Source organism: Ranitomeya variabilis, chromosome 7 (genome assembly GCF_051348905.1).
Source record: "Ranitomeya variabilis isolate aRanVar5 chromosome 7, aRanVar5.hap1, whole genome shotgun sequence".
Lineage (NCBI taxonomy): Eukaryota > Metazoa > Chordata > Amphibia > Anura > Dendrobatidae > Ranitomeya > Ranitomeya variabilis.
In genome coordinates, this window is record NC_135238.1 from 56,939,089 (window position 1) to 56,966,236 (window position 27,148).

The 27,148-nt window shown below is 43.7% G+C and overlaps 1 protein-coding gene across 2 annotated transcripts in view; it reads left to right on the forward strand.

Annotated features, from left to right (window-relative positions):
- The window catches only part of SNX29 (sorting nexin 29), a 565,512-nt gene that overhangs the window by 95,094 nt on the left and 443,270 nt on the right, over positions 1–27,148 (forward strand). For both annotated transcript variants that reach the window (XM_077275156.1, XM_077275157.1), the window contains exons 12-13: positions 23,601–23,664; positions 25,794–25,922. In XM_077275156.1, the coding sequence (XP_077131271.1) occupies positions 23,601–23,664; positions 25,794–25,922 (193 nt within the window). The remainder of the gene's footprint in view (positions 1–23,600; positions 23,665–25,793; positions 25,923–27,148) is intronic.

A 27,148-nucleotide genomic window follows, 5' to 3' on the forward strand; every position in this document is an offset into this window, starting at 1 on the left:
CCTGTAGCTTGATCTGCAATATGAAAATAACTTAGAAACTTTGCACATGACACAATAGTTAGGAAGAAACTGTGGAAGATTATTTCATTCTTAGTGCCCTGAATCTGGCACTGAACATTGTGTGCTTTATATGTAAATTGCCTCCTGGCAAGTCCAGAGGGCCACTCTGCGCCTGACTTATTGATGAGCTGGAGCCTGTCCCGGCACTGCTACTAAATGATTGACATCCTCTGGGCCTCAGCTGGAGCATTCCTGCTGAGAAATCGTGCGCAGAGGCTCAGTATAGTGGATTAATAACTGCACTTATTTCTTCATATTAAAGGAGTTGTCTGAGTATAGACAATTAATGGCCAATTCGTAGCGTAGACCATTATGTGTGTTGGTCATACTCCTGGTTTATCCCATGATCAGCAGACTAAAGGGGTCCTAGTTCACTAGTGACCTCCAAGGATTCCTATTACTGTTTATCAGTGGCAAGTCCATATATACAGCTGTGCTCCATTCAAGGGCATTGAGGGCCCCCGGCCACCAATCGCACATTAATTGTATTGTCTGTCAATGTATAGTCATGTGCAAAATTAGAAGTGGGAAACTGAGCGCACAGGGTGACACCCTACAGAGGGAGAGTATGAGAGTGCTGGTTGTGTTCACCTGGTGAAATTGTGACAGGCATGGCTTCTATGTAGGCAGCTTCTGCCCCATGGCTGGTGGATTAATCCTCCAGGAGATATTGGACCAAGTTTGATGAACACATCCATGGGCTGCTCTGCTGGAGTAAATCAATCTTCCGAAATGATGAGAAAACATTTTTTTTTTTTGCTTTTTTAATTCACAACGCGTTTCAACGCTGTATCGGAGTGTTTGTCAAGTGAATAAAAGAAAATGAGCGTTTGTCTTTTTCATTTGAAAAAGGCATTGAAACGCGTTGTGAATGGAAAAAAACTTTCTCATTTTCTTGGGTCTTTTAATTAATTGCTTTACTCTTATATATTTTCTTTTCTCCTTAATCTTCATTGTTCTTGGCCTTTTACAGGGATGCTACATTGGCATATCGACAGTCAATTAGATCTGTGTAATACAAGACCTCTTGCCGGTAATATAGGTAGCATACTATTTTAGCCATAATCTAAAACCTAGGAACGCCTGAACTATTCCAGTACACTACTAATTGCTGATGCATCAGAGTGTTACCACCAGAAAGCGGTCATAAACACCTTCTAAAGCTGCTAAATTTTTTCTCAACATTTTACGGCTTTTGTCTTACGCGCTCACCACTTTTCAGATACATCCGATTCATTAAGTGTCGGGCTCCTCTTAATGAATCGGGCACCTTTTACTATGCCATACCCCTTCATTAAGACTGGCATGCACAATTCTGGTCTTAATGAATCTGGGCCCATTTGCATATAATATGTTACAGACCCTAAATTACAGTCTCATTACAATTGGATGCGCTTAATGACCATCGCAACCAGGATAAAAGATCCCCATCGGGGATACAAATTCCTAATTCTGACTATTGGCGCAGGTTCCAGTGGTTGGACACCCACCAATCAGCAAGTTTTCCATGGCTGACACCTTTCTTTTTCCCAGAATACATATCATAAAATAAGGTTCTCTGCTGACATTGATTCGGGAAGGAATGCGGCAGAATTGTGATTGCTTTAATAAACAATTTTTAAAAGTTAATGATTATGATTAATTATGAAGATGGCACTAAGGAGTTTGTCCCGCCACTGAGTTTAAAAAAGACAATTAAGAAACTATCCTAATGCTGTAAAATTGTGAAATAAGTAATGAGTATTACTTATTTAACCATTTTACAGCATTAGGATAGTTTCTTACCAATGTCCCGCCACCTTTGTTACAATGCTTCCTGGGTGTCCCACCGGTCTCTAGTCCCTGCTCCTGTAGGCACACACATATGTAAGTGCTGCGACGGCGGTCACCGGCTTTATGCTTCCTGCTCCATCCAGATGTTCATGGGACCACTGTAGCCAATCACTGGCTATAACAGTTCAATGATGATGTCAGCAGTGGTCGTAAATCTGTCTGGGTGGATTAATGTATTCACACACAGTTGCTCAATTTACCACAATAACAAATCCCTCCCAAACAAAGGGTATATGTACCATCCAACTAGAACCTACACATAAAGTGTGATCTTAAGAATAAATCGACCTCCACTATGGTACTAATATAAAACAATAAATTTTATTAGACATAGTAATTAAAACATAAAAAATTGAATTACTACATGTAAGAAAGGTACAAATCCACTAAAGGGACTATACTGCCTCAGGTAATTGCAAAAAAATCCAGGCTTATCACTTGTAAACATTGAGTGTCTCTACCATAATGTAAGGAGCCTCAAAGTAGAAAATATCCCTAATAGGGAAACAACACTTAAGGCCCCGTCACACATAGCGATTTACCAACGATCACGACCAGCGATACGACCTGGCCGTGATCGTTGGTAAGTCGTTGTGTGGTCGCTGGGGAGCTGTCACACAGACAGCTCTCTCCAGCGACCAACGATCAGGGGAACGACTTCGGCATCGTTGAAACTGTCTTCAACGATGCCGAAGTCCCCCAGCAGCACTCGGGTAACCAGGGTAAACATCGGGTTACTAAGCGCAGGGCCGCGCTTAGTAACCCGATGTTTACCCTGGTTACCAGCGTAAATGTAAAAAAAAACAAACAGTACATACTCACCATCTGATGTCCGTCAGGTCCCTTGCCGTCTGCTTCCTGCTCTGACTGAGTGCCGCCGTACAGTGAGAGCAGAGCACAGCAGTGACGTCACCGCTGCGCTCTGCTCTCACTGTACGGCGGCACTCAGAGCAGGAAGCAGACGGCAAGGGACCTGACGGACATCAGATGGTGAGTATGTACTGTTTGGTTTTTTTTACATTTACGCTGGTAACCAGGGTAAACATCAGGTTACTAAGCGCGGCCCTGCGCTTAGTAACCCGATGTTTACCCTGGTTACCAGTGAAGACATCGCTGGATCGGTGTCACACACACCGATTCAGCGATGTCAGCGGGACCTCAACGACCAAAAAAAGGTCCAGGCCATTCCGACACGACCAGCGATCTCGCAGCAGGGGCCTGGTCGCTGGTACGTGTCACACATAGCGAGATCGCTACTGAGGTCGCTGTTGCGTCACAAAACTTGTGACTCAGCAGCGATCTCACTAGCGATCTCGCTATGTGTGACGGGGCCTTAAGTCATTTAATGCCCTTAGACCAGACTCCCAATACATTTGGCACACAAGATGTAATATATATATACAACAAATAACCTATACCCTTAGTTTATAAAGTAGGTACAAACATGTACCTTTATTGAAACAATAGCTAAAACCATGAGACAACTACAACAGATATACACATAAAACACACAACCGTGCTCTCTAGCAAGAACCTAATATGGGGTACTGCATGACCACTTCCTGCCAGCGGAGGTTGGCACCCTAAACACAAATGTGAGATTGGCGCCCCCACTCATCGGCGGCTGACCCTATAACTCCTAACATGCGCCCTATGCAAAAAGTGTACCATACACACTGTCATAGGCACCTGACAGGAAAGTTGTTATTCAGACAGCGTAGATAGATGGTAGATATATGTAAATGTAGAATTAATATTCTACCCTTAACAGGGCTGCATGTGGCAGGGTGAGAGACACGGACTGAAAACACAGGTGCAAAAAACAAAAATGTGCTCGTGCAAAAAACAACCACTCGCTACCTCTGTACCCTGTCCAGAGATGCCCTGCCTGGCTGTGGAGGTTGGCACCCTACTGTACAGCGGATTTGGCGCTCCCACTCAACGATGACTGACCCTGAGATGACCCTATGGATATGCTAGAACGCTATCCAACCTGGATAAACAAAATGTGGGATATAATTAGAAATATAGTTTATCCCATAAAGCAGGGCAGACAGGCAGGACCATAACTCCACAGGTCAATGGACACAAAATTGAGACATAACCGATAAAGAACATCATATCTCATAACAGAGGTTAAGAGCCTATACTTATCATATTGATGAGCTGAACACCTCAACACATTTCGCCAAAAGGCTCATCAGGAGGCCCAGATATGCAGATGCTGCATGGAATCAGAACCGATCTGCTTATATACACGTGTAGATTGCTATGTACTGCAGGGCGGGGCTTATGTGGCTAGGCACTAGAGCTAGACTAAAAAGTCGCCATGTTAGTGAAGCCGTCCCAGACCCCCATCAGTGTGCCAGACTCTGTGAGCAACCTCTCACTACGGCAATATCACTACATGGTTAAAGACACACTTACTGTTTGCATGTGTTGTAGAGAGTGACCGGTAAAATAAAGCGACCGCTCCTTGTCATCTCCCTCATGCCGCTGGAGAATACCGGACGCCGGCGTGCGCGCCAGCCGAATCGTATGCAACTGCGCATGTCCGATAGTCAATATAGATAAACTGTGGTACTGCGCATGTCAGAAATCTACCGTGCCCTAGAGCACGATGGCTGACACTGGCGTGCATGCAAATCTGCGCATCTCCGGAAGTCCAGGCAGTCACACTATAGTCCGATCATCAATATGCATGTATTGCTGAACAGCACATGTCACAAATCTCCTGTGAAGTAGAGCGCGATGGCTAACAGCCATAGTGCCGTAGCCAATGCCGCTTAATGCATGTACACCGCGCACAGAGACTTTTTCATTAAGGATATCAGGCTCAGTAATCCAGATCCTATTATCATATCATAGCATAAATGGAGAACTGCTGCACATTTATTATGTCAGCACGAGGTACATTTGCCTGCTAATTGCTGCTTATTATAAAGGCAACCTCCATTTCACTAAACCGAGACATTCAAATGTTATGCAGAGCTTCTGTTGTTTGATGATAGGTAAATAGAGACACACCGAAATAGTAAGGGCACAGATAAAAATGAATTACTGAGCTACCCAACAAAATAGTGTAGAATATTTTATACGTCCTTGGAATCTCATATGTAATGAGCCATAACACACCTATAGCCCCCCTTGTACATATGTAATACTGGTGCATTACAGAAATAACAAGCCCACATGTATATAAAAATTAGTGTACATTTAGAACAACATCAGATGAATAATAATAAGATATCTTATATATCTGCAGATGAATACTGCATAATTCCATAACAGGAATTTTAATGGTGGCATGACTAGCAACAAATCTCCAATGTCGGTACCCACTTAGTTAAATCTAAAAACAGACACCCTGAAAAGAAAAGGATGTAGCCCGTTACAAAAAGGATGCATATGAAATGTATTCATTTAGGCCCCGTGGGGCTGAACACCCAATACGGTAAATCCATGCACATTCCTTCTGAAGGAGGAGTCTATCAAAGTCCCCCCCTCTCAAATTCGGTGTATACACCTCGATAATACTGAAAGATATTTCATTTGTATTACCGCAGTGCACATCATTCATATGCCTAGCTATTGGTGTATCACGCTTGTGCTTGATGTCCCCAATATGTTCTCCTACACGTCTCCTGAATTCCCTCTTTGTCTTCCCAACATAATCTTTGGGACAGTGGCACGTGGCTATGTAGATTACCCCACTAGTCTTACAATTTGTAAAATCCCGAATGTAGTATTTTACGCCCGTGGAGGAGCTCATGACAAATTTCCCTGGCTTCATATACTTGCAGTTTACACAACCCCCGCACCTAAAGAAGCCACATGTCCTCCGGTCAAGCCATGTGCCACCACCAACTGATCTCTTAAAGTGGCTGTGCACTAAATTGTCTCTCAACGACCTCCCCTTTCTGTAGGTGATCAGAGGCCTGGGGCCTATACAGTTTGCCAAGTCGGGATCCGAGGTAAGAATATCCCTATATTTAGACAGGACTTTTCTCACTCTCTCATTTTGGCTGTCAAAGGTACCGATGATTCTCGTCAAATCGGAGTTGTTTGTGGACAGTCTCGATCTTGGTTGTAAAAGAGTGCTTCTGTCCTGTGAAAAAGCATGCTTGTAAGATGCTTCAATGACCCCTCTCGGATATCCCTTCTCTACAAATCTCTTCATGTCATCTGACTGCTCAACATATGTAGCCACATCGGAGCAGTTCCTTCTCAGCCTCATAAACTGACCCTTGGGTATACCACGTTTTAATGCTCGTGGATGATGACTATCCCACCTGAGTAAACTGTTTGTACTGGTGGGTTTACGGTATATCTGTGTCTTTAAGCTCCCATCACCATTCTTCTGAATCAGCAAGTCCAAAAACGGCAATGTTTTATCATTAATTTCAAAGGTGAACTTCATACCTATATCATTTGTATTTAATTCCTGGACGAAATCCATGAATTCTTGTTTGGTGCCCTGCCAAATGACAAAGACATCGTCTATAAATCTGTACCAGATTAACACTAGACGATGCCACCATCTGCAGATATCGGTAAAGACTATGTTTTCCTCCCACCAGCCCAGGAACAAGTTGGCATACGATGGGGCACAAGGACTCCCCATCGCAGTGCCCCTGAGCTGGTGGAAGTACTTCCTGTCAAACGTAAAAAAATTTTTTGTGAGTGTAAATCTCAAAAGGTCCAGGACAAAATGATTGTGGGCCGTATGGTGAACTGCTCTAGATCTCAGGAAATTACCAACAGCTTCAAGGCCCAGATGGTGTGGGATATTACTATACAAGGCCTCAACGTCAATTGAGGCTAAGAAGGAACCGCTACCGAGCTGGATACCCTCCAGTTTCAACAGTAAGTCAGATGTATCTCTAATATAAGAAGGAAGAGTAAGTACACAAGTTTCTTGACACAAGATGTAATAATAAGGGTATATTACCTTGTTATCAGCCTGATGCAAAGACCTCGGCGTCCCTCTGCCCCGACGCGCGTTTCGCGTTTGCTTCTTCTGGAGGTGTCCTTTATGTGTAGGTTCTGGGTGGATTAAGTAGTATAGAGACTGGTGGGCAACCCAGGAAACATCAGATCGGTAAGGTATTACTTTTTTATTTTAAAGCATTCTGAAAGTTTGTTTTCTAATTTTTCATTGGCTGCATACTCCTATAAGAATAAATTTGTCCCAGTCTCAGTTTTTAATAAATTATGTATAGGTAAAAGATAATGCCATCTAAACCATTTAACTAGATCTCTTCCAAGCAGTTTAGTTTCATCGGTGCCTTTCATGTATCCAAGTGAGAAGATGACCTGATTCTTGTCATAGCCAAAAAGAAAAAAATGCTGCGCAAAATGAAAGGCTAAGCCAATTAATATTTTAATTGCTGTGGCAGAACTATTCTAATATAACAAGTAAGTGCATGCTTATTTTGGATGCGCTCCTGGTTTTCTCTATGTAATTATTCCACGAGGCCTGCATATGAATCTCAAATAAAATTAAAAAAAAAGTCCTAACCCTAATTAACCCAGATAGAACTTGTGAATAATTGTAATTTTTCTTAATCACACGGAATATTTAAACGATAAGGGGATATTTAAAAGTCAGGAAGTGTACACACAGCTGAAATCAATATATTAAACATTGCTGTCTGCTTGATATTTGCACAATGTTCTATGCACACCCACGAAGAAGGGATTTACCGTGAGAGCATTTCTAAGCCGACTTACTTTTATGTAAGAAGAGCTAGGAGCCGACTTCTACAGTTTCTTTCTTTTTTTTTTTTCTATATATGTACAGTATATATAACTAAGGCAAACACTGCTAGATCAGCAAAGGATGCGAAATGTGGCATCTATGGCCTTCTGTAAGCCCATACTTCTGAAAGAAATTCATCATGCCCAATATGCTTGCCCTACAAATGTCTTACAACAGCATGCGGAGTGCCTAAAAGGATGCATGCTACCCAACAGGGTTATAGACTCTAAATCCTTTATCTCTTTGTGGGATTATAATTCTGTTCTGGTACTCTCATTAAAGGGGATGTCTCCTCCCTTTCCTATTTGCTGATCAGCTGTCAGACCCACTTTTTGACCCATCAGCTCTCGGACCCCCTTTCAGCTCTCGGGCCCACTCTCAGCTCTCGGGCCCACTCTCAGCTCTCGGGCCCACTCTCAGCTCTCGGGCCCACTCTCAGCTCTCGGGCCCACTCTCAGCTCTCGGGCCCACTCTCAGCTCTCGGGCCCACTCTCAGCTCTCGGGCCCACTCTCAGCTCTCGGGCCCACTCTCAGCTCTCGGGCCCACTCTCAGCTCTCGGGCCCACTCTCAGCTCTCAAGCCCACTCTCAGCTCTCGGGCCCGCTCTCGGGCCCACTCTCAGCTCTCGGGCCCACTCTCAGCTCTCGGGCCCACTCTCAGCTCTCGGGCCCACTCTCTGCCATCGAGCCCACTCTGCCCTTGGGTCCACTCTTTTTTTTTTTTTTTTTAATTCATTTATTAATTCAAGAATAAACTATACAATACACATGTTTGCATTCGTTATTATCAGTTACAGTGTAACATACAGATAGTTGCGATGCTTCATCATATCTAAAATGTTACAAGAATAACAAACCGTGCATGTTGAATCATTGGTGTCTTATAAATCATTTATTATATAACATTAACTACATTAACTATTAATAGTATGCCGCCGAAAAGAAAATTCCATACGGATTTCACCTTTTTTTTTAAGCGATGCCCCCCAAACCACAGGCCCAACTCTTACATAAATGTCAAGTTAAAGGGAACTAGAGAGTATTATAAGAGGAGTTCCATCTACCCCAGATCTTCTCGGATTTACCCGGACACCCTCTATTTTGGTATAGCGTACGTTCATATGGGATGATCGAGTTCACCAGATCGACCCAGGCTCTGAGAGACGGGCAGGAACCACCCATCCATCGTAATGCTAACACCTTCCGCGCCATGAAAAGTGCCTCTCGTTGAAATATCCCGGTATAGTGATCCCAAGTTTCCGCATCCCACACCCCAAACAAGCAAATCAATGGTTCAAGTGGGACAGGAATCAATAATAAGGATGTTAATAATGTCGTCACCTCCTTCCAATAATGAAGAATAACAGGGCACTGCCAAATCATATGAATGAAATCTGCATCACTCAAGTGGCATCTCAAGCAATCTGACGAATGGAGGCGGCCCTCGGGTCCCCTCTTTGCCCTCGGGTCCACACTCTGCCCTCGGACCCACTCTCTGCCCTCGGACCCACTTTGTTGCTTGGCCATTAATTTTGATGGTCACATGTAGTACTACATTTAAAAGGGAAGTACCGGTTCTCCATATAGAGACCAGCTGGGTATGGATTCTAATTGGCAGTGCTTCATGGGAGAAAAGTATGCAAATTTAGCATTTGTTCTGTGACAGAGCTATCTTTCACCTACCATCTAGGAGGGTTAGCTATGCTACAATTCACTGTAAACTTTTAAGGAGCCTTGCAACATGATCAGCGATGAAAGCCAAGCCAGAAACCTCTCCACGGACAGACTGTTTTGGAGTTCAGGCATTATGAGGGTAGTACTGGTTCTCCTTTAAGGGTTATTCCCAAAGAAAATCAAGTTATTCCCGATCTATGTGTTGGGGATAATTTTCTGATCTCTATGGACTCTGACCGTTGGGATCCCCCACAATCCTGAGATGGTGGGTCTACTGCCTCATACTGAATGGAGCATGCTCAGCCTCCACTCCATTCATTGTCTGTAGGATTCCCAGAAAAAAAACGAGCAATGTACACCTCTGCTCCATTCAGGACTAGACTGCAGAGTCCCATTTTCAGGGTTACAGAGCCCTTAAAGATAGGATGATCATTTTTTGTGACTAACCTTTTCCAGAGACCATCTGAATATGGAGTCTTATAGCCAATGACTCATGGTAGAAAAGTATGCAAATAAGCGCTCACAGATAGAAAGACACTAAGTCCGGGGTCACAATTGTGAGTGTGAAGCGAGAAACTTGGCACTGCAGCCGGCACTTGGAGCGTTCGGCTACATGTATTTCTATGCAGCCGCACACTCTGGTCCCGAGTGCCGGCGGCAGTGTCGGGTATTGATGTGAGAGACTCGCGCGAATTTCTCACATCACACTCGCAAGTGTGACCCCGGGCTAACTTGCAAGTACAGATAGTAAAATGTGAAAAACAGAAGGAAAACAAGTAAAGGAAAGCAAACAAAACTAAGTAAGTAGGTGCACACATCTCGAAACCCATACACAGAATTTTTTTACTTTTTGAAATTCTGTGTGACCTTGGCGTGTTTTACTTCAGTGCCCAGTCATTGAAGGGGTTTTTATGGCTTTTTTTTTTTTTTTAAAGGGCATCAGTCCATTCATTCAACACCTCCAAACCGATTACATGACTGTGTTGTGGAGATGAGTGGATCGCTTTGCTCAACCTCGATCCATGGTCCAGTGGTCAGTGCCCTTTGGCCATGGACAGGAGCTGTGCGCATTTTCTTACCCTCCTAGATCCCAGGTTCAGCTTTTGATTAGTCGGGATGGTGAGTCGTCACCCATGAGCCACACAGATGACGTCACACTCTGCCTCTGTCCATGGTGTAATGCAGCGGTTTTCACGGCAGTGTGGTAAAGAGGCAGTGATCCAGGATAGTCCAACTTAAATGTTTTTATTTTGCCAACTTACAAAAATAACTCAAATTTTATCCTCCAGTACATAGCCAGAATGTCCATAACAGTCTGTATCAAATCCTTTGCCGTGGGCGACTGCACCGCCGTATCACTCGTGAGTGCTTCAATGGCTTTGCCTTGACTGGCCTGTGTTCAGTCTCACCTAGACCTTAACTGTACAGAGTCTCCTGCTCTGCTGCTTGAAAAAACCAACACTGACACACAGTGGCGTAGGAAGGGGGGTGCGGGGGGGGCGGGCCGCCCCGGGCGGCACAATGCCGGGGCGGCTCCGACCCAGAGAGGAGGAGGAAGAAAAAAAAAAAAAGAGAGACGCGGGCCCTATAAATCTTCGGGCGGCGCCGACCGCCGCCACGACCAGGCCCCCCCCCCCTCCCGGTGCCAGCGCTGGCATTGGGCCCCCCTTTAATACTCACCTCTCCTGGTTCCTGCGGCAGCTGCAGCGTCTTCAGCGCCCTCTGACTCTGCGACGTCTCAGGGCAGAGGGTGCGATGACGTCATCACTGCGCGCTCAGCCTCTCTGTCCTGAGCGTTGCAGAGCCGGAGAGACGCTGAGTGCACGGGACCTGCGCTGGGAACGGGAGAGGTGAGGATTTTACTTTTTTTTTTTTTCTTTATGTCTGACTCAGACAGACTGGGGGCAATATGCTGGAGACACACTGGGGGGCAATATGCTGGAGACACACTGGGGGGCAATATGCTGGAGACACACTGGGGGGCAATATGCTGGAGACACACTGGGGGGCAATATGCTGGAGACACACTGGGGGGCAATATGCTGGAGACACACTGGGGGGCAATATGCTGGACACACACTGGGGGGCAATATGCTGGACACACACTGGGGGGCAATATGCTGGACACACACTGGGGGGCAATATGCTGGACACAGACGGGGGGCAATATGCTGGACACAGACTGGGGGCAATATGCTGGACACAGACTGGGGGCAATATGCTGGACACAGACTGGGGGCAATATGCTGGACACAGACTGGGGGCAATATGCTGGACAGACTGGGGGCAATATGCTGGACAGACTGGGGGCAATGCTGGACACACTGGGGGCAATGCTGGACACACTGGGGGCAATGCTGGACACACTGGGGGCAATGCTGGACACTGGGGGCAATGCTGGACACTGGGGGCAATGCTGGACACTGGGGCAGATTGCTGGACACACGGGGCAATGCTGGACACTAGGGGCAATGCTGGACACTAGGGGCAGATTGCTGGACACACTAAGGCAATGCTGGACACACTGGGGCAATGCTGGACACACTGGGGCAATGCTGGACACTGCGCCTGTGCGGCCGCCCTGCTTGTGAATCCCAGCCCCGCACTCTGCATAATGCATAACACACTGCGGGGCTGGGATTACCAAGGTGGGTGGCCGCACAGGCGCAGTCTGCAAGCCTGGCTGTGACGTCAGACGGCCAGAGCTCTCTGCGCCTGCACCAAACAGCGATACACAGCGCAGGCACCGGATTTCATGGGTAAACAGTGCTGAGGGGCGGTGCCCGGCGTTGAGTGACGGCAATGGAGGGGGGGGGGGCACCAACCTCGGAATCAGCCCCGGGCGGCAAAAGCTCTAGCTACGCCAGTGCTGACACAGCCAGACATCAACTGAAAGTTTAAATGGGCTACATGGACATGGGCCACTATCAAAAACCCGGAGTGAGGGGAGAGATCCATCCCACTACCATCTTGGAGATCTCTACAAAAATAAAACCCCATGTCCGGTTATCCTAAATGTGACTTTGTCAATAGCTTAACCAAGTCCAGAGTCTTTTTTTTGGCATTGTAGTCACAGGCGCGGTTGAAATCACAATGCACTCCAGCAGGTGTAGTATGCTTCTATGTGCATCCTGGGGGACACATAACGACCCTCGTGTATGATCCCCCTCACTGCCTCACAATGGCCAAAGAGCACTGACTGGGACCATCGACCAAGGTTGCATGAAGCAATCTGCTCATCTCTACTGTGTAGGTTATGAGATCATAAGTTACTCAATACCTTTATTAAACAAAAATCAAGGCTGTATTGCCAAGAAATCCACTTTTGAAGTTGTATGCAAATGAGGCTGCAAGTGCTTTGGGCAGGACAAAAGCATTTTACTGCAGCAGGTCCTAGCTCCATTGTCGGCGTCACTCCACTAGGGGATTGACATTTATTTAGCACTGCTGCCGGGTATCAGTCACCTAGTGGAGGGCAGAGTTATGCCGAGAATGGAGCTAGGGCATGGTAAATGCTTTTGTCCTGCCCCAAGCACTTGCAGCCTCATTTGCATTTCACTTCTAAAGGGGATTTTATGACTTTTCTAGAGTCTAGTAATGGGTTTTGGGGGGGTTGCGTGAATTGGGAAATTGCCTTTAAATAGTTTAAAGTGAAAATGAGGAAACTTGCTTATTTAAAGAAGAAAAGTAGCTATACACACTCCAGAAGCTTTGCTCACTGCTCAAGCGCTGGTGCTCCAACCGTCTCCACCGGACGGATAGGCAATAAAGTCCCCACCGCTTGTCTCCTAACTCTGCAGCCAACGGTGGCCGCAGTAGACGTCATCACTTACTGTCCAGCGAAGACCTGGGGTGACTATAGCTTCTGGTCTTCTTTAGTCATTAAGGCTCCCCACTGTCAAATGTAATAAAGCTGGAAAACTCCATTAATATCGAACATTCCTGACATGAAGAAAGCATATACTGCTGATTGGCAGCAGCGGTCGTGTCATGTTCCCTGCCGGAACAGGGAGCCAGGAGTCTATTGAGGGATGCTGGCAGCAAAAAGGTCCAGCACAATACGTTTTTGTTTTGTTTTTTCCACCACCCTAGGTTCAATAATTAAGTGGGTTAACCGTAGTGGTCAACCCCTTTAAGCTATGGCATAAGACAAAGCAGCTGTTTAGTGCTGAGACTGTGGGGCAGTGAAGAAGGATGGGGTAATTGAGGACGAAGAGGGGTCTATTCCAAGAGGAGGTGACGGGAGGGAGGCCATGTGTGCTCACCTGGTAGCAGTTGGCCAGTGCTCTGCGACTGTCCTAGTAGTCGTAGTGCAGCATTGTATTATATGCAGGCGAAACTTTTCTACCTCTCGTTCCTTTTATGCATCCTCCAGTCCATCCTGTTCTTATGTAGATTAACACTTGTGTAAGATTCTGCAACTTGATAGAAAGTTAAATTTTTTAAAATGTTAGTTCTATCTTATGCACACTCAATGGAGCACAGGTTTCTGTTGTTTAGACTTATTGTAGCTCAATCTAGATGCAAAGAAATTAATGTATTTAATTCTGCTACACCTGCAATTTACTATTGCCACCACCAGGGGGAGAAATTGATCTTTTCTACTATTTTTCCAGCTCCATTTCTTTTCCTAGCAGGTATATCCCTGCATCTACTTACGTGTGTCATTTCTAAATTCCCATGAGGTTAAAAAAAATATATAAAGGAACCAATATCTGGAAGTGCAATGCTGTCCGTGGTAGCTGTAAATATATGGAATAAAAATAAAAATGACATAAAATGAACAAATCCCCAGGAAATAGATGATTGCTAGCACTCGCTATTAAGTGTGACTAATTAGGAGAATGCAAAGTAACGCCAATGACCTGTTTGCCTACGACTTATATTCTCTTTTTTTTTTTTTTGCTATTTTCCTGGGAAATCTTGCGTGTGAAAATGGCTATCCCTCGGCCATTAGTGCGGATTCTAAATAACCGAGCGGCTTCTCGCTTGTTGCTTAGCAACCAGATTGTAAATGGATGGCAGGTATAAAACATGGAATAGGATTGCACAACAACAAAAGCATCGGAGAATCGACGTGTGCACCAGCCGGTGTTTTTTTTTTTTTCTTCTTTATTTTTTTCTGTTTTATCAGCAGTCATAAAATAAGGTTAAATTTCGGAACGTGCCACTGCGTTGTCTTTTATTCCGGTGTCTGTCTTGTTAACGGCTCGTTATGATAAACAGTTGTTTATAAATAGTGAATAAATGAAATCCCGGCGGTGTTATAAAGCCATGTGACGTTCGGCTGTAAGCCGTGATTATGGACCGTATTAAATAAAATGTTCTGTAACTGGAAGCGAGCAGCGCCGGCTTTTCTTTTCCCCAGCGTCCTGTAGAAATGATGCATTGGATCTGCGCAGCTCTTACAAGTTGCAATGTGTTTGCGCTTGCTAATCTTCAGTGATGCACTGCTCGGAATTTTGCAGCAGGCTCAGATGGAATACTGCATCCATCATCCCATTTCTACAAGATAAGCAGGGGACACTGTGACTTGTAGTCCCTCAGCAGCTAGACATCACAAACATTGTTCTCGTCATGAACGGTGATCTTTACTAGCCGCAGGTTAGGAACCTTCCCAAAGTGTCATTAAACATTAAGACAGATGGTGGAGAACATAAATAGCTATTAATTCTACTTGTGATGTGTCTATGGGCAGCCCCGGTATATGTCTCATTACCACTGACACTCCTTCCCTTTACTACGGTAAACGCACTAAGGTTTTCCAACATGTCGGGAGATTTTCATTTGCAGCATATGGTTCTTCTGTTTGTTTCTGTTTGTTAGAAGTTCCTTTTGGAGGTAATTAACCCATCTACACAGCCATCTTCTGCTCCCTATCTTGTGCTGCTGTACTTCGCATAACTTTACTAACTACTGTAAATCCATTTAGATTTTTTTATTATTTAAATATATATAAGTATATATATATATATATATATATATATATATATATATATATATATATTCGTTCAAAAGTTTTATGGTCACTCAGAAATTTCCTTATTTTTGAAAGAAAAGCACAGTTTTTTTCCAATGAAGCGAACATTAAATTATTCAGAAGTACGCTCTATACATTGTTACTGTGGTAAATGAGTATTGTAGCTGCAAACGTCTGGTTTGTTATGCAATATCTTCATAGGTGTATAGAGGCCCATTTCCAGCAACCATCACTCCAGTGTTCTTATGGTACTTGGTGTTTGCTAACTGTGTAAGAAGGATAATGGATGGTTTGAAAACCCTTGTGCGAGTATGTTAGCACAGCTGAAAACAGTTTGGCTGATTAGAGAACCTATAAACCTGACCTTCCTTTGAGCTAGTTGAGAATCTGGAGCATTACATTTGTTGGTTCAATTAAACTCTCAAAATGGCCAGAAAAAAAGAGCTTTCATGTGAAACTCGACAGTCCAGTCTATTCTTGTTCTTAGAAATGAAGGCTATTTCATGCGAGAAATTGCCAAGAAACTGAAGATTTCCTACTACGGTGTGTACTACTGCCTTCAGAGGAGATCATAAACGGGCTCTAACCAGAGTAGAAAGAGAAGTGTGAGGCCCTGCTGCACAACTGAGCAACAAGACAAGTACATTAGAGTCTGTAGTTTTAGAAATCGACGCCACACAGGTCCTCAACTGGCAGCTTCATTAAGTAGTACACGCAAAACGCCAGTGTCGTCGTCTATAGTGAAGAGGCGACTCCGGGATACTGGCCTTCAGGGCAGAATGGCAAAGAAAAAGCCATATCTGAGACTGGCTAATAAAAGGAAAAGATTAATATGGGCAAAAGAACACAGACATTGGACAGAGGAAGATTGGAAAAAAGTGTTATGGACAGACGAATCCAAGTTTGAGGTGTTTGGATCACACAGAAGAACATTAGTGAGACGTAGAACAACTGAAAAGATGCTGGAAGAGTGCCTGACGCCATCTGTCAAGCATGGTGGAGGTAATGTGATGTTCTGGGGTTGATTTGGTGCTGGTAAAGTGGAAGATTTGTACAAAGTAAAAGGGATTTTCAATAAGGAAGGCTATCACTCCATTTTGCAATGCCATGCCATACCCTGTGGACAGCGCTTGATTGGAGCCAATTTCATCCTACAACAGGACAATGACCCAAAGAATGAATGAAAATGAAGGTTCTTCGCGCATAAATTGGCCAATTCATGTATGCCCATCAACCACGGCAAGGTGACCTTATCTATCTATCTATCTATCTATCTATCTATCTATCTATCTATCTATCTATCTGTCTATCTATCTATCTTTCAGGAGGTTTTTACTATTTAATCTAAAATCAGTATAATGTGGCAAGAGAACCTGATTGTGTGTGTCACTTGCTCAGCTTACTGTAGTTTCAATACAAAATAAATAAGGTTTTAATGTTAGATGTATTTTGTTTTTAATTTTTGATATATTCATTTTATTTTTCTCACAATTTGTGTAAAAAAAAAATTAGTAATTTTTACACTGACCAGTGGGGCTATTCTATACTCCTATTTCCTGATTATTCACAAAATACACGTGCATTAGTAGTAGTGATAAGCGAGTATGCTCGTTACCCGAGTTTCTCCGAGCATGCACGGGTGTTCTCCGAGTATTTGGGCGTGCTCGGAGATTTAATTTCTGTCTCTGTAGCGGCATGATTTGCAGCTGCTAGACAGCCTGAATACATGTGGGGATTCCCTAGCAAACAGGCAATCCCCACATGTATTCAAGCTGTCTAGTAGCCGCAAATCATGCAGCTGCGTCAACATAAACTTAATCTCTGAGCATGCGAAATACTCGGAAACCACCCGAGCATGCTTGGAGAAACTCGAGTAACGAGCATACTCACTCATCACTAATTAGCAGCAATAGACTGACTCCGACCTGTGAAATTACATATTGTGATGGGCAGAACCTGTGTTGTTAGCTGTATGTAGAGGCAATACCTTTCAAAGTAAAAACCAGTCTGTGATGATGATGAAACTTCTGAAAATTGTTCTCTAAAAACAACCCCATGAAGTATGATTGTAAAATAGCTCAAGTAGCCATTGTGAAAATTTCAAATTTATTTATGTATAAATAAACTTCATGGTCTAGTCTCCGCACACAGCAAATCACTGCTTTCCTTTCGTTGGTGCTATATACTCCGTTTTCCGTGACAATATTCACACATGCTTATCCCCCTTAAATCTGACAATTTTTCACTTGTAAAAAACACAAATTGAGCTTGGATTAAGTTGGTATACATGCAGCACATAAACGCATGTTCACTTTGACCATAAAGCATACAAAACCTACAAGAAACAAAATGAGCAAAAACCCTGCTGTAACCAAATAAATAAAAAGCACAAGTGCATTTATACAACACAGGGTTCTTAGTAATACTGTTTTGATCAAAAATAGCATAAAAGCCATCCCACTGTTACATAGTTACATAGTTACATAGTTATTAAGGTTGAAGGAAGACTGTAAGTCCATCTAGTTCAACCCATAGCCTAACCTTTTTTTTGCTTTTCATAAACAAGTACTGAATTGTTCATATTAATATGTCAATTATTTGTCATATTTACATTAGTGTTGAATACGCTGGTTAGATTTCATAGGAATTGTATAAATATTTGTTTGATGATATTAAATACCTCTAAGAGCTGCGTTTTGATGTTGAATTGATAATTAATAACATGTAATTTCATAAAAGAAATGTTTTTCCTGTTGACAAGGTGCCCCTGATTGGGATGGATTAAAAACCTTGACCTCAGTGTGTGAATAAGGGCAGACTAACGAACCAGGTCCCAATCTATGGACATCAGTCTGGGGAAGCTTTTAAATGTAATTACCAGCTCAGGAAAGGGAGGCTATGCCCCGACTTGCACAAAATGCAAAAATACAAGGAAAAAACACAAAAATTGAGCTTGGATTAAGTTGGTATACATGCAGCACATAAACACATGTTCACATTGGCCATAAAGGAAATGCTGGTGTCCATAGATTGGGACCCGGTCCTTTTATCTGCCCTTATTCACACACTGAGGTCAGCTCTGACACATGGTAAGGTTTTTAATATTAGACAGTGTAGGTTCCGTCCCAATCAGTGGCTCCTTGACGATGGCTGGATGGCTTTTATGCTATTTTTGATTAAAAACAGAATTACTAAGAACCCTGAGTTATTTAAATGCTCGTTTGCCTTTTACTTACCGTATTTAGTTATAGCAGGATTTTTGCTCATTTTGTTTCTTGTAAATGTTTCACTTGTCTTCCTTCCCGATTTAATTTGATATTATTGTACTTGTACCCACTGCCTATTATGTCTGGCATCATTCCTCTTCCACAACAATGTTATTTCTCACCTGGTGAAATGGATCCTTGAAGCCCCTAGCTGCGGATTTCACTGTTGCACAGCACTCACAGATTGCGTTGATGTTTCAGGGTGATGCAAGTGGAACCACTGAGATTGTAGTGGCTGGTGTTCCAACAAGATAAACACAACTGGAACCACAGGAACTGATGAAGCAGAGTTGAAGTAATGACAAGATATTTTAGCAGATTGTAATCAAATAGGAAGTAGGATATACTCAGCAATGTAGTTGAGCTAAGTTTGAAGCAGAATCCAATGTGGAGCTCCAATGGAGTTGACTCTGCAGAAGAGCTGAGTTTGATAGAGGGTGCAATGTAAAACTGGCACTGCAATGTAGCAGAGCTGAATCGGCAGAAAAGCTGAGTGTGTCATGGAGTCTTAATACAGAACTTGTAGAGTCGAATAGCATAGTTGACTCAGTGGCAGGACTGAGCTTGTCAAAGAGTCCTAATGCAAAATAAGCAGAGTGACAATAGTTTACAGTAATGGCGGCGCCAGTTACCTGAATTCTCTGGTTGCCTGAATTGTGCTAAATGACCTAGAATGTGACTTCGCAGGAGCGCTTCTGGTTGCAACGGCAACCTGATGTGCAGGTGGAGTCACTCATCCCCATCCTGGTATGCATGGCCCTCATCCCCATCCTGGTATGCATGGCCCTCATCCCCATCCTGGTATGCATGGTCCCATTTTTATTTTGGTATGATTGATTGGCCCCATCCTATTCCTGGTATGATTGATTGGCCCCATGCAGTTCCTGGTATGATTGATTGGCCCCATCCAGTTCCTGGTACGATTGATTGGCCCCATCTCCTTGCTGGTATGATTGGCCCCATCCCAGTCCTGGTATCCATGGCCCCATCAGAAAAGATTTTTAAAAAACCAAACCTTTACTCTTACCTTCCTCCGCTCTCTCGCAGTCGTAGCGTCCTCCTCCGGTGCCAGCAGCTGCAGGTCATGGCAGGGACATCATGCGCTGCTCACAAGCAGCGCACAGCTGCCGGAATACTCACCAGGACCGTTCATCGCAGAGAGCGGTGAGTATCCATTCCTCTTCATTAGGCGCGCACTGTCAGCCTCCTGCTTCCTGCTGCTGCCGGTGGTCACATGTGCCGATATTAAAGAGAAATGAATATTCAGAATGTGAGGTGTGCAGTCTAAGTGATCCTTCACCAGGAAGACGCCTGCTAGGAAGTTTGGGCTAAACCCATGTGATTCTCAGTAGTCTTGGATTGGCAGCTGGGCAACAATGTAGAAAAACAGTAGTCAGATGGAACACAGATCAGTACCCGAAGATGTACTAGGGATGACCAATACAAATGGCATAGTGGGGCAAAGTAAAGTGTCAAGGCTAGAAGTCAAACCAGAGGGGGGGGGGGGCAGATGATGGCAAATTCCATGGACTAGTTGAAAAACTAGGTCTATTTTGGGAAAACAGCCAGGCAGTAATAGGAGTATACAGGCCAAGGGCAGTGCAAAGTTTTAAAGGGAACCTGTCACCCCCCCTGGCGTTTTTAACTAAAAGAGCCACCTTGTGCTGCACTAATGCTGCATTCTGTGAAGGTGGCTCTTTTATTTGGGGTCCCATCCACCGCTGAAATATTCGTTTTTATAATTTGCCCGCCATACCTGTAGTGTGCCCGGGAGGCATGTCTTGCTCCCTGGACACAAGCGCCTCCCAGCCATCAGTCATTTGCTCCTTGCACCAGGCGCCGCCTCCTGTGCCTTCATTAACGTCCCCGACGCCTGCGCTGTAAGATTCTTTTTCGGGTATGCGCAGTTTGCACTGCCCTTCGACTCACATCACATGATGGGAACTTACAGCGCAGGCGTCGGGGACATAAATGAATGCAGAGGAGGCGGCGCCAGGCGCATGGAGGAAATGATTGATGGCTGGGAGGCGGTTGTGTTGGGGGGGGGGGGGGGGAATACATGCCCCCCGGGCACACTACAGGTATGGCGGGCAAATTATAAAAACAAATATTTCAGCGGTGGAAGGGACCCCAAATAAAAGAGCCACCTTGACAGAATGCAGCATTAGTGCTGCACAAGGTGGCTCTTTAAGTTAAAAACGCCAGGTGGGGGGTGGGGACAGGTTCCCTTTAAGAATGTTGAAGTAATCTGTGCAAGACCCTCACCTGCTTAGGAGGAATCTATCAGTAGGTGTTTGCTATTTAATCTGATTGCAGCATAATGTAGGGCAATGAAGCCTGATTCCAAGGATGTGTCACTTACTGGGCTGCTTGGATTAGTTACTTTTAATAGAATCCCTGTTTTATCTGTTGTAGATGTAGCATGCTGAGCTTTGTATAACCCCGCCCACACCCCTGATTGGTAGCTTCCTGTGTACAGTGTCAGCAAGCTGCCACTCAGTGATGGGGGTGGGATTACACCGATTGGCCTGACCGCTGTGTTTGTGAGACCTAGTTCGGCAGTGATGATCCCCTGCTGATAAAACACTGATTGTATTGAAACTACAGCACACAGCCTTATAAGGGACACATCCCTGGAATCAGGCTCACTTGCTCTATTTTATGCTGCTCTCAGATTATGTAGCAAAAACCTGCTAATATATTCTCTTTAGATAGGCCGACAGAGTTGATTAGCATTAGCTTACAATAGCAACTGGGTACTTAAAACAGTGACGTCATGAAGGTACCATTTGCTATGTGGCAAAGTGGTGCTCCTGTGGACATGGATATGTATGAACAGTATGAAGTAGTGCCCTCAAATCTGACATTATTCAGCACCATTAATATATTGTCAGTCTGCTGCCTGTTATAATTGATGAACTTCCTGCACATTTACTTATATGCATCATCTTCCTATATGACACTTGCAGTTTGTCTATAAAAAAAAAGCCTGTGGGGCTTTCCGGGAGTCTGTATGATCAGCACAGATTGGTGAGGCTGAACGGAGCCCATGGGCATCAGACATGCAGCTCTACTAGAAATAAGTAAATAATAGATATAAATGTGAATAAGAGCAGGCGCCAGCTTAGAAAGTTCAGCTCAGCATAACATTAAATCCCGTATGCATTATTAATAAGATTAAGAAAAAACACATTACTGGTGAGTAAAGTCAGAGAATGATTTCTGCCCTAAGCAGAGCTGCTGTTGTTTGCCCGCAGTCCCATGCCAACATCTTGGCATTCGCAAATGAAAAGTTAAAATAACTGAGAAGTCACAGGTAGAACTGATGAGTTTGCACATCCATTTCTGTACTGTGCGTTGTCCTGGATCTGAAGCTCTGTGATCATGAAATTGACATCACACAGCGATTGAGCTTTCAGAATGTGATTTCACATACGGTAGCTTGCTCATGTTTAATGAATATTGCTAGGTGAGCGCAGATTATTGCATTTTTAAAAGAAGTAATTGGACGAGCTGATAACCTAAAGCTGTATTTGAATACAAGTTGATTCCTTAATTAAAGGACATCACAAGGTTCCTATGCATATGCAGATAGGGTAACATTGTGTGCTACCTGGTCTAGCTCCCCAAAACACATTAGCAGCTGAAACACTCACTTCTACAGTCTGGCTTAACGAGAGTCTAATGGGACCCAGTGCAGAATTTGGACCAGGGCTCCCAACTGCATGTTGGTTCATTGTATAGACCCCTGGATCCTATTAAAGACATAAGTATTCTCCACACGTGTAATAAAGTCCCCCATCCTGGGCCCCTTCCGGTTATAATATCCCCCTTCTTTGGCCTTTTCCTGTGATAATGTCCCTGCATCCTGGGTCATATATTTAATAATGTCCCCCATCTTGGGCCCCTTCCACTATTAATGTCCCCATCCTGTTGCCCTTTAATAATGTCTCTCATCCTGGGCCACTTCCTGTAGTATTGTCTCCTATCCTGGTCCTTTTATTTAATTCTGTGCCTTATTCTGGGCCTCATCCAGTGTTGGTCCCCTTCCTGGGCTCTTTTATTTAATGTCCCTGATCCTGTGCCCTTTCCTGTTATAATGTCTCCCATCTTGGGCCCTTTCACGGAATAATGTCCCCCCATCCTTGGCCAGGGGCGCTTATATTTTCCCACCAGCCAGCAGCTTTCTGTAGTTTGGGAGCCCTCTATAGAGTTTTTATCAGAGGATTTCAGAATCATCAATGCAAAGATTGACCGTGGAAGCCTCTTGAGCTGATGGTTCCTTACTCCCTATGTATTTTTAGACATTTGGAAGTACATGAACATTGACCCAAAGATTTCTATGGATGCGTATTATGGATTCCAGCAAAAAGACATCCGTTACCTGGTCCCATACTCTATAATGAGAATTCATATGTCACAAAGCCACAGATGTTTGACTGCTGCACATATTAAAGGAGAATTGCCAGCCTTGTACAAATCCCCCGATCCTTAGAAAGTAATTGGATTTGCCTGCCACTAGTCTGATACCTCGTATTAAACCTATCGGAGGTGTTGCGATAAATAAAGTTGTGTGTCTGTAAATGGCTCTATTTAGGAAGGCGGCTTCCTGTTCCTTTATTATACAGATGAGCACCGTGTTTTATTCTGAGAGCTCGATGACAGGCGAGGAAAAGAAGAAACAGGTTTGTTTTAGCATAGCTTCACATAGCACAGGCTGGCACAGAGTCAGGAATCGAGTGCCATGAGAACTGATTATTTTTAACTTTTCAGTAAAATCGAAGCCAGGAATAGGATTTTCATGATATGACATAGGATATTAGAAATGAAGCCTATAATTGGAAATCGGATTATTCAGTGACGCGAACGCTCGATTTACATATGAACACACAATGAATTCATTAGCTGCACTCAGGCCCGAAATGCGTTGTCTGCTGTAAACTTTGTTTTTCTCCCCACTAATGAAATGTCCATCATATACTGGAGTAAACATCTTTCTACAAATGCCGTTTGTTGTATTCCTTTAGGTGAACTCCGCCAAGCTGTTGTTCTCATGATGAACAGGAAGGATGAACTTGAAGAGCAAAATGCGTAGGTCCTGATTAGCATTGTTAATGTTCGGTGCGGTCTTGATGAAAAGTCACTGCTTTCACCTTTTGTACCTGCTCACCCCTAGAGAGTCAGGCTGGTTTCGGGCAGAGCGTTGGGGTGGGAGTCATCTGGTCTCAGGGTTTAAATATAAGATAACACATTGGCCAAAGGTTAGAGGGGTGAGAGCGGGAATTTATGGACTTTTTTTTGAGGAGAGCAGCAGTTCTCTGTGATTGAGCTCCTAGGGAATTGCTGAATTATGTCTGGAGGTTTTGCTGTAGTTCCTTCCTATTATAATGGCTGAGTTGGGTGCAAGACGCTTCTGGTTCTCAGCACCCAAACTTGTTTTTTTTGTTTTTTTTTAAATTATAAATTTAACCAGACCAAAAAAGATTCAGAATTAATCTTTAGCGATGAGTGAAGGTGCTGGGATAAGGTGTTATCCTTGCTCGTGTGCTAACGGAGTGTCTACAGCGTGCTCGAAAAATATGTTCGGATCCCACGGCTGCATGTCTTACGGCTGTTCAACAGCCACAACACACGGATTACCTAACAAACGGGCCATCTCTACATGTGTTGTGGCTGTCGAACAGCCGAGAGACATGCTGCCGCTGGGACTCTGAACATATTTTTCGACCACGCATGCTCAGATATAACACCTTATCCAAGCACGTTCGCTCATCACTATTAATAATATCAAAGATCTGTGTTGTTCTATGATCAACAGTTTAGAGAAAAAGAAGGATAGAACATGTATAAGAAATAAGGGATGTAGAGTTCTAGAGCAGTGTTCCCCAACTCTGGTCCTCAAGAGCCACCAACAGGTCATGTTTTCAGGATTTCTTTAGTATTACACACGTGATAATTGCATCACCTGGACAGGCAAGCAATCAATCACCTGTGCAATACTAAGGAAATCCTCAAAACATGACCTGTTGGTGGCTCTTGAGGACCGGAGTTGGGGAACACTGTTCTAGAGGATCCTCCATCCAGCAGGCCCATCTTTTTGTCGTATCTCTTGGGCTTGGTTCACACTTGCATTTGACATTCCTTTTTTTTTTACCTCAATTACAGAAGGAGTAGAAACCAGAATGTCACTAACCAGTTTAAGAACCTATTGGGTAGCTGAAATGATCAGTTTGTGTCAGTTTAGCGATGTTCTATTCATTGTCGTTTTCTTTTTTTTTTCGTGTGGAAAATGTCAAAATCTTTCTTAATATTAAAGTTTATGGTTTTAAAGGGAATCTGTCAGGATTTCAATCCTAAAACTATTTCTATGCGCTTGTAGCTCTTTTAATGACAAGTACAACAATACATTTGTATGGCCGGTTCATTCCTCCATTACTAAGAATTCAATGTTTATATTGATATAATTACTATGGTACATCTGAAGCCTCTGTCACTCCAGCTCTATCCCCTGCCTAGTGTCTCCTTGACTGACAGACTCTGTTCTGTGTGACTTCAGCAAAGAGGCTTAATATGCAAATGAGCTGTTAGGATCTATGTGCCAGACATAGATCTCCCAGAGAATTTGCTTCCAGAGATTGTTATAAATGAAAGGAGGCATTACCAGAGTGAGACATACAGAGCAGACTGTTAGTCATTACATGTCTCACACTGGTAATGCTCCCTGTCATTTATAATAAGCTCTGGAGGCAGGTTCTCATACAGATCTATGTCCGGCCCATAGATCCTAACATCTAATTTAAATATTAAGAATAATGTGGTTTTCTCTGGAATAAGTCATCGCATCACAGATATGAAGGTATCATTTTATTCAATTTTCTATGACCCACATGCCCATATATAAAGTAATTAGGAGGGTTGATCCTACTGACAGATTGCCTTTAATGGTAGTCTCTAACTGGAAATATAATTCTGTCTAGGAGTTGTATGCACAAATCGATAAGATAGTTTTGCAAAGTTTGCTTTTTTTGCATTTTACAACTGGTTACAAATGTTTGGTTTAGTTCAGAAATTAAGAAATATTTTCTGATACCAAGAAAAAGTAAGTTTTTGGGGGATTGGGCAAGTTACAACTACTTTTTTTTTTCTTTCCTCTCTCGTTTATTTTGGAGGAAAAGCAGCTTTTTTTGCAAGATGTGGCAGATGGTTTTCTCTTTTTCCAGATCACTGAGAAACCTGCTTGACTCGGAGATGGAACATTCTTCAGCACTCAGGCTGGAAATTGACAACCTGAGGAGGAAAGTGGCAGAACAGGAGGAGCGACATGCAGCGAAAATCCAAGCTTTGGCAAGGTAGGAGACTTCAGCCAGGGAACGGATCCAGCACATTTCAAAAGGGTTTCAGGCCACGGAGATAATGACTGATCTGTTCAGGACAGTGTCTACCACTTAATTGCTCCGAGATTAACACATGGCTGTACTGGGCAGAAGTCTCAGCATTTCTAATACTTGGCTTATAGCAATATTTGTACATTAGTTTGCACTGCAAAACTTCTACTTTCAGCAAATACATTACCATTGACATCCTCTTGGTGGCAGCTGAGATTTTGTTCTTCTGCACAGATTAATATGATTGACTCTACCCGTACTCCTGATACTAGCAGAGAATTGACCATATATCGCCGAACTGTAGATCTTTAGTGATATTGGTATTCCTGGATTGCACCTCAGGACATCCACGGAATAAATCAGACTTGTGGTCAGGGACGTGCATTCATTATTTGAGAAATCATTGTATTTTTCCGTAGTGGCCTTTAAAGGGAAGGCGCCACCAGTTTTCTTGAATTTTTTTTTTTTTATGAAATTAAGCTTAAAATAGTAAATAAAATGTACTAATGCAATGTTTGCACTGTTTGCAAATATTTCTATATGAAAAATATTATATATTTTCTTACAAATATATATATTTACCACTAGGGGGAGCATTTTCCGTTTTAGACCTCAAGCAGCTATAGTAAGACTTACCAGCTTTACTGTTAGCTGGAAAATTGGGGCAGTACCTGCTGACATAAGCATTTCCCTCCCCTTTTGGGTGGTGTAATATCCCTGGGGCAGAATGAAGAGCAGCATCACAGGGCAGAGCCATTTTGTGTGTGACTGACCTGTGATCTGCTATCACACAAGTGGTGTGTGTATTAAGGTACCTTCACACGAAACGACTTTACAACGAGAACGACAACGATCCGTGACGTTGCAGCGTCCTGGCTAGCGATATCGTTTAGTTTGACACGCAGCAGCGATCAGGATCCTGCTGTGATATCGCTGGTCGTTGAAGAAAGTTCAGAACTTTATTTGGTCGTCAGATCGGCGTGTATCGTCAGGTTTGACACCAAAAGCAACGATACCAGCGATGTTTTACGCTGGTAACCAGGGTAAATATCGGGTTACTAAGCGCAGGGCCGCGCTTAGTAACCCGATGTTTACCCTGGTTACCAGCGTAAAAGTAAAAAAAACAAACACTACATACTCACCTGCGCGTCCCCTGCCGTCCGCTTCCTGCTCTGACTGAGCACCGGCCC